General features: G+C 51.8%; 1 protein-coding gene across 1 annotated transcript; it reads right to left on the bottom strand.

Annotated features, from left to right (window-relative positions):
• Positions 1-733: 733 nt before the first annotated feature.
• Positions 734-11,620, bottom strand: LOC140293951 (uncharacterized). The gene is made up of 2 exons (XM_072379566.1): positions 11,311-11,620; positions 734-2,625 (listed from the first exon to the last, which is right to left on the bottom strand). Exon 2 carries the CDS (start codon positions 2,609-2,611, stop codon positions 1,544-1,546), a length of 1,068 nt encoding a protein of 355 aa, XP_072235667.1. The 5' UTR covers positions 2,612-2,625; positions 11,311-11,620; the 3' UTR covers positions 734-1,543.
• Positions 11,621-12,112: the final 492 nt, after the last annotated feature.

Here is a 12,112-nt window from a genome sequence, read left to right on the forward strand (position 1 = left end):
TTTAGGCTCAGCATTCGTTTTTATTTAGAGTATTTCATGATTTCTGATCATTAACTGTGGAGCAAAGACACTTTGGTTGCTCCTGAGGTTAACAACCTCACCCTGCAACACTGACAAAATAAATGAGTAATAACCGAATTAAATGAAAAAGTTTATTACACGGTAACATAGGGGTTCTCTCATTTTCTTGTAATCCATTAAATTACCATAAGATGTAGCAAGAAGGGAGTCGGTTTTCATATGAAAGCCCATTTCTTACAATAAAATGCTCAGAATATTTGTAAATAAAAAAATTAAAAGCCATTAATCTGTTATTTATGTACATTTTACTTGATGTTTTTGTGTTTGCAAACAAGCTGAGAGTTAAAGTCGTAATTGTGTCAACACATTGGTGGCAATTAAATTCTTCGCTTTGTGATCTCCAGAAACAACCCCATGCTTTTACTTTGTTAACATCCGGTTGGTGTGACTGGTGATTTCTGGCTCTTTGAGCCGGCTGAGCCACTCCGTCTGAACGTCTCCGCCGCCTCAATTAAAGGGAAACTTCCAATAATCACAGTGAAAACACACGGAAACATCCCAGCGACGCATTTAAAGGAGACACTGGAGAAGTGTCAGAGCTTAAGACTTCCTTTAGGAGTTTTTCTGTGGAAACATATCACAATAAAGAGCAATAAAGCTGCTATAAACGCAATGACTGACAAGGTGGAAATCCTTCTGAAATGCCTCTAAACTGACTGCTTTCATCGAACATGACAACATGATGTCTTCTTTGTGTTGACCAGCCCCGTTAAGAATTAAAAGCCTTACATATTTACAGGTGCGGCACCTTTTCAGACTAAAACTTTCCAGATGTCTCAATTTCATCCACTGAATTTATTCATTAGTTGTTTTCAGGAAGTGAGAAATGTTCCTCACTGATTCCCATCGTAATAAATCCAGAAAACTGTCTGATATGAATCACAATTCAATGAAAAATGTCAGAAAAACATACATTTAGATAGAAAACAATGATTTTTTTGTCATTTGCTTCAACACAACAAATGCAGGTGAATGTGAGTCATGCAGGCTCAGGCGGGAGGTGTAATAACAGGTGTGTTGGGAGGCCTAACTTTAAAAAAGAAGAGCCACAGCAGTTCCTGGAAGGCGTCCCAAACAGGAAACTCCGAAGCAGGTGGAGCTGCCTCATGAGGTCAAACGCAGTGACTGTTCTCCACCTGCAGGGGGAGCTGTTTCTGCAGCGTAAATGTAAAGAATATCAACACACGGGTGGATGTTTTCTACACCTAAACTGACACCAGAGGCATTTACAACTCAACTGCACCTTAAAAGCTGTCATTTTCATTTAATAAAACCTTTTTTAATCACATGTCAGTTGAATATGTGGATAAAAACGTCCTGAATTTGTGCTGAGAACACAGCGGACGCTCCGAGGCAGGCGAGCAGAATGAAATGTCACCTTCCAGGCATCCAGCTGTTGGTGCGAGATGAAAGAAGTGAGGCAACAGTCCCAGAGCGAGACGTCAAAGAAGACAGACGCGCTTCAAAAGTCTGACTCATCTGAAAGGTCCCCCCGCTGCGTCCAGTGCAGCCCCCGCCTCCTCTTCTTCCTCTTCCTCTCGCCCATCAGCATGGCAGCCAGCACGGTTATCACCACGGTGATGGTGATGACGAGGACGGTGACTGTCTCAGCAATGCACAGCTCGCCGTCCACCTTCATGAGCAGGAAGTCCCGGAGGACGGGCGGTTCCTGACACGTCAGGTTGGAGTAGTCGTCCAGGAAGAGCCTCTGGATGCTCTGCAGCTTCTGGAAAACTCTCTGCAGCTCGCACTCGCAGTTCCAGGGGTTCCCCCGCAGCAGGATGTGGGTGCTGTAGGTGTGGATGCTCAGGAAGGTCTTGAAGCAGATGGTGGACAGCTGGTTGTCGGCCAGGTTGAGCAACGTTATGCTGGTGAGCGGATTAAACACGCCCATCTCCATTTCTCTGATCTGGTTCCTGGCCAGGTTCAGGACCTCCAGGGAGCGCAGCATGGAGAAGGTGCCCCGCCTCAGTGACGTCACCCGGTTGTCCTCCAGCTGGAGCTGCCGCAGGGTGCTCATGTAGGCGAAGGACCTCGCGTGGATGGTTTGGATGCGGTTGCTGGTCAGGTTCAACTTCTGGAGGCCGTCCAGGTGCAGGAAGCTCCAGCTGTCCAGGCTGCTCAGCTGGTTGTGGGCCAGCTGCAGCTCCCGCAGGAAGCCCAAGCCCACGGAGAACCCTTCGGTCAGGGTGGAGATCCGGTTCCAGCTCAGGTCCAGCTTCTGCAGGAACTCCAGCTGAGAGAAGCTGCCATCCTGCACCTCGCTGATGTTGTTGCTCTGCAGCAGCAGCACTCTGAGTTTGTGGTTGTTGCTGAAGGCGCGTTTGGGGATGACGGAGATGAGGTTGTCGGACAAATCGAGGAGTTCGGAGGAGGCTGAGACTCCGCTGGGCAGCTGGCTGAGGAGAGCCCGGGAGCAGATGGTGAACTTGAGGTCTTCTCGACATTGACAGCCCGGCACACATTGGGTGCCGTGGGACCTGCAGGATGCCTCCGCGACCACCAGGAGGAGCAACACCAACTCCTTCATGGCTGCCAACGGCTCTGAAACAAGAGCAGACAGATCCAGCTTTTACTGACCTGCCGTCATCTGTTCACACAGGAAGCCTCTCATGGAGGATGGCTTCAGACTGTCAGACTGTCGGATTCTGGAAGAAAAAAAGCACCGAAGGCTCGCTGTCTTTGTTCATCAGCTGCATCTTTGATGCTTTCTATTAGAAATCAAGTCAATAAACTAAAACTTTACCGGTTAAACTGGCCTCTCACATCTTATCTTATTGCAGCGATTTGAAGACATTCTGCTGCTTGTAAGCTTCTCTGTGGGAGATTCACTCTTTAAGTTACCTGAATGGTGATTTTATCAGACGAGGCTGTAAAACAGGGTTCATTAGAGCAGAGAAACAGTCTGGAAACGCTTTAAGTGACCCCCGTTCAGTCACCTTCTGACCCCGTTCAGTCGGTTTCTGACGTTTCAGTCAGTTTCTGACCCCGTTCGGTCAGTTTCTGACCCCGTTCAGTCACCTTCTGACTCCGTTCGGTCAGTTTCTGACCCCGTTCAGTCAGTTTCTGAACCCGTTCAGTCACCTTCTGACCCCGTTCAGTCGGCTTCTGACCCCGTTCAGTCAGCTTCTGACCCCGTTCAGTCACCTTCTGACCCCGTTCAGTCACCTTCTGACCCCGTTCAGTCACCTTCTGACCCCGTTCAGTCGGCTTCTGACCCCGTTCAGTCACCTTCTGACCCCGTTCAGTCAGTTTCTGACCCCGTTCAGTCGGCTTCTGAACCCGTTCAGTCACCTTCTGACCCCGTTCAGTCACCTTCTGACTCCGTTCAGTCACCTTCTGACCCCGTTCAGTCAGTTTCTGACCCCGTTCAGTCAGTTTCTGACCCCGTTCAGTCGGCTTCTGACCCCGTTCAGTCAGTTTCTGACCCCGTTCAGTCAGTTTCTGACCCCGTTCAGTCACCTTCTGACCCCGTTCAGTCACCTTCTGACCCCGTTCAGTCACCTTCTGACTCCGTTCAGTCACCTTCTGACCCCGTTCAGTCACCTTCTGACTCCGTTCAGTCACCTTCTGACCCCGTTCAGTCAGTTTCTGACCCCGTTCAGTCAGTTTCTGACCCCGTTCAGTCACCTTCTGACCCCGTTCAGTCACCTTCTGACCCCGTTCAGTCGGCTTCTGAACCCGTTCAGTCACCTTCTGACCCCGTTCAGTCACCTTCTGACTCAGTTCAGTCACCTTCTGACCCCGTTCAGTCAGTTTCTGACCCCGTTCAGTCAGTTTCTGACCCCGTTCAGTCGGCTTCTGACCCCGTTCAGTCGGCTTCTGAACCCGTTCAGTCGGCTTCTGAACCCGTTCAGTCGGCTTCTGAACCCGTTCAGTCGGCTTCTGAACCCGTTCAGTCGGGTTCTGACCCCGTTCAGTCAGTTTCTGACCCCGTTCAGTCAGTTTCTGACCCCGTTCAGTCAGTTTCTGACCCCGTTCAGTCAGTTTCTGACCCCGTTCAGTCAGTTTCTGACTCCGTTCAGTCTGTTTCTGAACCCGTTCAGTCGGCTTCTGACCCCGTTCAGTCGGCTTCTGAACCCGTTCAGTCGGCTTCTGAACCCGTTCAGTCGGCTTCTGAACCCGTTCAGTCGGCTTCTGAACCCGTTCAGTCGGGTTCTGACTCCGTTCAGTCGGGTTCTGACTCCGTTCAGTCAGTTTCTGACTCCGTTCAGTCAGTTTCTGACTCCGTTCAGTCAGTTTCTGACTCCGTTCAGTCAGTTTCTGACCCCGTTCAGTCAGTTTCTGACTCCGTTCAGTCAGTTTCTGACTCCGTTCAGTCAGTTTCTGACTCCGTTCAGTCAGTTTCTGACTCCGTTCAGTCGGTTTCTGACCCCGTTCAGTCGGTTTCTGACTCCGTTCAGTCACCTTCTGACCCCGTTCAGTCAGTTTCTGACCCCGTTCAGTCAGTTTCTGACTCCGTTCAGTCTGTTTCTGAACCCGTTCAGTCGGCTTCTGACCCCGTTCAGTCGGCTTCTGAACCCGTTCAGTCGGCTTCTGACCCCGTTCAGTCACCTTCTGACCCCGTTCAGTCGGCTTCTGACCCCGTTCAGTCGGTTTCTGACCCCGTTCAGTCACCTTCTGACCCCGTTCAGTCACCTTCTGACCCCGTTCAGTCACCTTCTGACCCCGTTCAGTCAGTTTCTGACCCCGTTCAGTCTGTTTCTGACCCCGTTCAGTCTGTTTCTGACCCCGTTCAGTCTGTTTCTGACCCCGTTCAGTCTGTTTCTGACTCCGTTCAATCACCTTCTGACTCCGTTCGGTCAGTTTCTGAACCCGTTCAGTCAGTTTCTGAACCCGTTCAGTCACCTTCTGACCCCGTTCAGTCACCTTCTGACCCCGTTCAGTCACCTTCTGACTCCGTTCGGTCAGTTTCTGAACCCGTTCAGTCAGTTTCTGAACCCGTTCAGTCACCTTCTGACCCCGTTCAGTCAGTTTCTGACCCCGTTCAGTCTGTTTCTGACCCCGTTCAGTCTGTTTCTGACCCCGTTCAGTCTGTTTCTGACCCCGTTCAGTCTGTTTCTGACTCCGTTCAGTCACCTTCTGACTCCGTTCGGTCAGTTTCTGAACCCGTTCAGTCACCTTCTGACCCCGTTCAGTCACCTTCTGACTCCGTTCAGTCAGCTTCTGACCCCGTTCAGTCAGTTTCTGACTCCGTTCAGTCTGTTTCTGACCCCGTTCAGTCACCTTCTGACCCCGTTCAGTCGGCTTCTGACCCCGTTCAGTCGGTTTCTGACTCCGTTCAGTCTGTTTCTGACCCCGTTCAGTCACCTTCTGACCCCGTTCAGTCACCTTCTGACCCCGTTCAGTCACCTTCTGACCCCGTTCAGTCAGTTTCTGACCCCGTTCAGTCAGTTTCTGACCCCGTTCAGTCAGTTTCTGACCCCGTTCAGTCAGTTTCTGACCCCGTTCAGTCAGTTTCTGACCCCGTTCAGTCTGTTTCTGACCCCGTTCAGTCGGCTTCTGACCCCGTTCAGTCGGCTTCTGAACCCGTTCAGTCGGCTTCTGAACCCGTTCAGTCGGCTTCTGAACCCGTTCAGTCGGCTTCTGAACCCGTTCAGTTGGGTTCTGACCCCGTTCAGTCACCTTCTGACCCCGTTCAGTCAGTTTCTGACCCCAATCAGTCAGTTTCTGACTCCGTTCAGTCTGTTTCTGAACCCGTTCAGTCGGCTTCTGACCCCGTTCAGTCGGCTTCTGACCCCGTTCAGTCGGCTTCTGAACCCGTTCAGTCGGCTTCTGAACCCGTTCAGTCGGCTTCTGAACCCGTTCAGTCGGCTTCTGAACCCGTTCAGTCACCTTCTGACCCCGTTCAGTCGGCTTCTGACCCCGTTCAGTCAGCTTCTGACCCCGTTCAGTCACCTTCTGACCCCGTTCAGTCACCTTCTGACCCCGTTCAGTCAGTTTCTGACCCCGTTCAGTCAGTTTCTGACCCCGTTCAGTCGGCTTCTGACCCCGTTCAGTCGGCTTCTGAACCCGTTCAGTCGGCTTCTGAACCCGTTCAGTCGGCTTCTGAACCCGTTCAGTCGGCTTCTGAACCCGTTCAGTCGGGTTCTGACCCCGTTCAGTCAGTTTCTGACCCCAATCAGTCAGTTTCTGACCCCGTTCAGTCAGTTTCTGACCCCGTTCAGTCAGTTTCTGACCCCGTTCAGTCAGTTTCTGACTCCGTTCAGTCTGTTTCTGAACCCGTTCAGTCGGCTTCTGACCCCGTTCAGTCGGCTTCTGAACCCGTTCAGTCGGCTTCTGACCCCGTTCAGTCAGCTTCTGACCCCGTTCAGTCACCTTCTGAACCCGTTCAGTCACCTTCTGACCCCGTTCAGTCACCTTCTGACCCCGTTCAGTCAGTTTCTGACCCCGTTCAGTCAGTTTCTGACCCCGTTCAGTCGGCTTCTGACCCCGTTCAGTCGGCTTCTGAACCCGTTCAGTCGGCTTCTGAACCCGTTCAGTCGGCTTCTGAACCCGTTCAGTCGGCTTCTGAACCCGTTCAGTCGGCTTCTGAACCCGTTCAGTCGGGTTCTGACCCCGTTCAGTCAGTTTCTGACCCCAATCAGTCAGTTTCTGACCCCGTTCAGTCAGTTTCTGACCCCGTTCAGTCAGTTTCTGACCCCGTTCAGTCAGTTTCTGACTCCGTTCAGTCTGTTTCTGAACCCGTTCAGTCGGCTTCTGACCCCGTTCAGTCGGCTTCTGAACCCGTTCAGTCGGCTTCTGAACCCGTTCAGTCGGCTTCTGAACCCGTTCAGTCGGCTTCTGAACCCGTTCAGTCGGCTTCTGAACCCGTTCAGTCGGCTTCTGAACCCGTTCAGTCGGCTTCTGAACCCGTTCAGTCGGGTTCTGACTCCGTTCAGTCAGTTTCTGACTCCGTTCAGTCAGTTTCTGACTCCGTTCAGTCAGTTTCTGACTCCGTTCAGTCAGTTTCTGACTCCGTTCAGTCAGTTTCTGACTCCGTTCAGTCAGTTTCTGACCCCGTTCAGTCAGTTTCTGACTCCGTTCAGTCAGTTTCTGACTCCGTTCAGTCGGTTTCTGACCCCGTTCAGTCGGTTTCTGACTCCGTTCAGTCACCTTCTGACCCCGTTCAGTCAGTTTCTGACCCCGTTCAGTCAGTTTCTGACTCCGTTCAGTCTGTTTCTGAACCCGTTCAGTCGGCTTCTGACCCCGTTCAGTCGGCTTCTGAACCCGTTCAGTCGGCTTCTGACCCCGTTCAGTCACCTTCTGACCCCGTTCAGTCGGCTTCTGACCCCGTTCAGTCGGTTTCTGACCCCGTTCAGTCACCTTCTGACCCCGTTCAGTCACCTTCTGACCCCGTTCAGTCACCTTCTGACCCCGTTCAGTCAGTTTCTGACCCCGTTCAGTCTGTTTCTGACCCCGTTCAGTCTGTTTCTGACCCCGTTCAGTCTGTTTCTGACCCCGTTCAGTCTGTTTCTGACTCCGTTCAGTCACCTTCTGACTCCGTTCGGTCAGTTTCTGAACCCGTTCAGTCAGTTTCTGAACCCGTTCAGTCACCTTCTGACCCCGTTCAGTCACCTTCTGACCCCGTTCAGTCACCTTCTGACTCCGTTCGGTCAGTTTCTGAACCCGTTCAGTCAGTTTCTGAACCCGTTCAGTCACCTTCTGACCCCGTTCAGTCAGTTTCTGACCCCGTTCAGTCTGTTTCTGACCCCGTTCAGTCTGTTTCTGACCCCGTTCAGTCTGTTTCTGACCCCGTTCAGTCTGTTTCTGACCCCGTTCAGTCTGTTTCTGACTCCGTTCAGTCACCTTCTGACTCCGTTCGGTCAGTTTCTGAACCCGTTCAGTCAGTTTCTGAACCCGTTCAGTCACCTTCTGACCCCGTTCAGTCACCTTCTGACTCCGTTCAGTCAGCTTCTGACCCCGTTCAGTCAGTTTCTGACTCCGTTCAGTCTGTTTCTGACCCCGTTCAGTCACCTTCTGACCCCGTTCAGTCGGCTTCTGACCCCGTTCAGTCAGTTTCTGACTCCGTTCAGTCTGTTTCTGACCCCGTTCAGTCACCTTCTGACCCCGTTCAGTCACCTTCTGACCCCGTTCAGTCACCTTCTGACCCCGTTCAGTCAGTTTCTGACCCCGTTCAGTCAGTTTCTGACCCCGTTCAGTCAGTTTCTGACCCCGTTCAGTCAGTTTCTGACCCCGTTCAGTCAGTTTCTGACCCCGTTCAGTCGGCTTCTGACCCCGTTCAGTCGGCTTCTGAACCCGTTCAGTCGGCTTCTGAACCCGTTCAGTCGGCTTCTGAACCCGTTCAGTCGGCTTCTGAACCCGTTCAGTCGGCTTCTGAACCCGTTCAGTCGGGTTCTGACCCCGTTCAGTCAGTTTCTGACCCCAATCAGTCAGTTTCTGACTCCGTTCAGTCTGTTTCTGAACCCGTTCAGTCGGCTTCTGACCCCGTTCAGTCGGCTTCTGAACCCGTTCAGTCGGCTTCTGAACCCGTTCAGTCGGCTTCTGAACCCGTTCAGTCGGCTTCTGAACCCGTTCAGTCGGGTTCTGACCCCGTTCAGTCGGGTTCTGAACCCGTTCAGTCAGCTTCTGACCCCATTCAGTCAGTTTCTGACCCCGTTCAGTCAGTTTCTGACTCCGTTCAGTCAGTTTCTGACTCCGTTCAGTCGGCTTCTGAACCCGTTCAGTCGGCTTCTGACTCCGTTCAGTCAGTTTCTGACTCCGTTCAGTCAGTTTCTGACTCCGTTCAGTCAGTTTCTGACTCCGTTCAGTCGGTTTCTGACCCCGTTCAGTCGGTTTCTGACTCCGTTCAGTCACCTTCTGACCCCGTTCAGTCAGTTTCTGACCCCGTTCAGTCAGTTTCTGACTCCGTTCAGTCTGTTTCTGAACCCGTTCAGTCGGCTTCTGACCCCGTTCAGTCGGCTTCTGAACCCGTTCAGTCGGCTTCTGACCCCGTTCAGTCACCTTCTGACCCCGTTCAGTCGGCTTCTGACCCCGTTCAGTCGGTTTCTGACCCCGTTCAGTCACCTTCTGACCCCGTTCAGTCACCTTCTGACCCCGTTCAGTCAGTTTCTGACCCCGTTCAGTCTGTTTCTGACCCCGTTCAGTCTGTTTCTGACCCCGTTCAGTCTGTTTCTGACCCCGTTCAGTCTGTTTCTGACTCCGTTCAGTCACCTTCTGACTCCGTTCAGTCACCTTCTGACTCCGTTCGGTCAGTTTCTGAACCCGTTCAGTCAGTTTCTGAACCCGTTCAGTCACCTTCTGACCCCGTTCAGTCGGCTTCTGACCCCGTTCAGTCACCTTCTGACTCCGTTCAGTCAGCTTCTGACCCCGTTCAGTCAGCTTCTGACCCCGTTCAGTCGGCTTCTGACCCCGTTCAGTCAGTTTCTGACCCCGTTCAGTCAGTTTCTGACCCCGTTCAGTCTGTTTCTGACCCCGTTCAGTCTGTTTCTGACCCCGTTCAGTCACCTTCTGACCCCGTTCAGTCACCTTCTGACCCCGTTCAGTCACCTTCTGACCCCGTTCAGTCAGTTTCTGACCCCGTTCAGTCAGTTTCTGACCCCGTTCAGTCAGTTTCTGACCCCGTTCAGTCAGTTTCTGACCCCGTTCAGTCTGTTTCTGACCCCGTTCAGTCGGCTTCTGACCCCGTTCAGTCGGCTTCTGAACCCGTTCAGTCAGCTTCTGACCCCGTTCAGTCAGCTTCTGACCCCGTTCAGTCGGCTTCTGACCCCGTTCAGTCAGTTTCTGACCCCGTTCAGTCAGTTTCTGACCCCGTTCAGTCTGTTTCTGACTCCGTTCAGTCTGTTTCTGACCCCGTTCAGTCACCTTCTGACCCCGTTCAGTCACCTTCTGACCCCGTTCAGTCACCTTCTGACCCCGTTCAGTCAGTTTCTGACCCCGTTCAGTCAGTTTCTGACCCCGTTCAGTCAGTTTCTGACCCCGTTCAGTCAGTTTCTGACCCCGTTCAGTCTGTTTCTGACCCCGTTCAGTCGGCTTCTGACCCCGTTCAGTCGGCTTCTGAACCCGTTCAGTCGGCTTCTGAACCCGTTCAGTCGGCTTCTGAACCCGTTCAGTCGGCTTCTGAACCCGTTCAGTCTGTTTCTGACCCCGTTCAGTCGGTTTCTGACCCCGTTCAGTCAGTTTCTGACTCCGTTCAGTCTGTTTCTGACTCCGTTCAGTCACCTTCTGACCCCGTTCAGTCTGTTTCTGACCCCGTTCAGTCAGTTTCTGACTCCGTTCAGTCTGTTTCTGACCCCGTTCAGTCGGTTTCTGACTCCGTTCAGTCGGCTTCTGACCCCGTTCAGTCTGTTTCTGACCCCGTTCAGTCTGTTTCTGACCCCGTTCAGTCTGTTTCTGACTCCGTTCAGTCACCTTCTGACCCCGTTCAGTCTGTTTCTGACTCCGTTCAGTCGGTTTCTGACTCCGTTCAGTCTGTTTCTGACCCCGTTCAGTCAGTTTCTGAACCCGTTCAGTCAGCTTCTGACCCCGTTCAGTCATTTTCTGACTCCGTTCAGTCAGTTTCTGACCCCGTTCAGTCAGCTTCTGACCCCGTTCAGTCTGTTTCTGAACCCGTTCAGTCTGTTTCTGAACCCGTTCAGTCTGTTTCTGAACCCGTTCAGTCTGTTTCTGAACCCGTTCAGTCGGCTGACAAAAGAAACAGAAAGTGTGTGAATGAGAGCAGCTTCAGCAGGAAGTTTTTAAGAAAAAATGTAACTTTGAAGCGTGTTTTGTGCACGCCACATATGCACGTCGAGTGAAGAACGCTTTCTTGTGCCATAAACTTAATTTAATCTGTCCAACAACGACACATTATTTGATAATCTTTGTTCTTTTCTCCATAAATAATAGCATAATCTGCCGGGCTTCTTTTCATTTCAGGCAGATCAGCTTCAAGCATCTAATCCACCACAGTGAGCTTAAAACGACTCAACAACAGCTGCACCCGGCGAATAAACTGATCCACGGGGCAAAAACCTGGAGTTCACCGCGATGCAGCGCATTCTGAGGCACGTTTCTCATCAATTGCAGCTTGAATTACTGAAGAAATGTGGAAGTAAAGCACAAGCATCGCTCCGAAGATGACTTTCCATGCTGTGAAGATGGAAAACAGAGCACAGGAGAAATGTTTCAGAGGGGTAGAAGCGGGTTAATAGTCTCCACGTGCGTCACACTGCAGGTTCCACGCTGTTTTACTGTGAAATAAAACATTAAAACATTTAGGTTTAAAGATGCAGAAGTGTGAGGTCTTACCAGCAGCTGATCCAGTCCGTTACCTGCCGACAGCCGTCACCATCCACCCTGCAGCAGGTGGAAACCGGACATGATGGAGGCGGGGGGGGCGGTCACGGTCCGGAGGAGCTGACGAGCGACACGACAAAGACGGAGTGATGGAAAGAGACACAGAGAGGGGCGAAGAGGGGGAGTGTTCGTCAATTATTCACCAGGAAGCTCAGCTCAGCTCAGCTCTGAGCTGTGTGTGTGGGGGGGGCTGAAGCCCAGCTGGGAGGTCCAGACACGTCGGGCTGTTTAAAACAGTCTGTAGGTGTGAGAGGTTTGCTTTGGCTCAAAAACAGGCTGATCAGAGGTTTCCTTTGGCTCAAAAACAGCCTGATCAGAGGTTTCCTTTGGCTCAAAAACAGGCTGATCAGAGGTTTCCTTTGGCTCAAAAACAGGCTGATCAGAGGTTTCCTTTGGCTCAAAAACAGGCTGATCAGAGGTTTCCTTTGGCTGAAAAACAGGCTGATCAGAGGTTTCCTTTGGCTGAAAAACAGGCTGATCAGAGGTTTCCTTTGGCTGAAAAACAGGCTGATCAGAGGGTTCCTTTGGCTGAAAAACAGGCTGATCAGAGGTTTCCTTTGGCTGAAAAACAGGCTGATCAGAGGTTTCCTTTGGCTCAAAAACAGGCTGATCAGAGGGTCCTTTGGCTCAAAAACAGGCTGATCAGAGGTTTCCTTTGGCTGAAAAACAGGCTGATCAGAGGTTTCCTTTGGCTCAAAAACAGGCTGATCAGAGGTTTCCTTTGGCTCAAAAACAGGCTGATCAGAGGGTCCTT

The sequence above is a fragment of the Leuresthes tenuis genome, unplaced genomic scaffold (assembly GCF_036924035.1).
Source record: "Leuresthes tenuis unplaced genomic scaffold, fLeuTen1.0.hap1 SCAF_1, whole genome shotgun sequence".
NCBI classification, from domain to species: Eukaryota; Metazoa; Chordata; class Actinopteri; order Atheriniformes; family Atherinopsidae; genus Leuresthes; species Leuresthes tenuis.

Excerpts from the sequence above, each read along its gene's own strand:
- LOC140293951 (XM_072379566.1), bottom strand. The coding sequence starts at position 2,611 with ATGAAGGAGTTGGTGTTGCTCCTCCTGGTGGTCGCGGAGGCATCCTGC.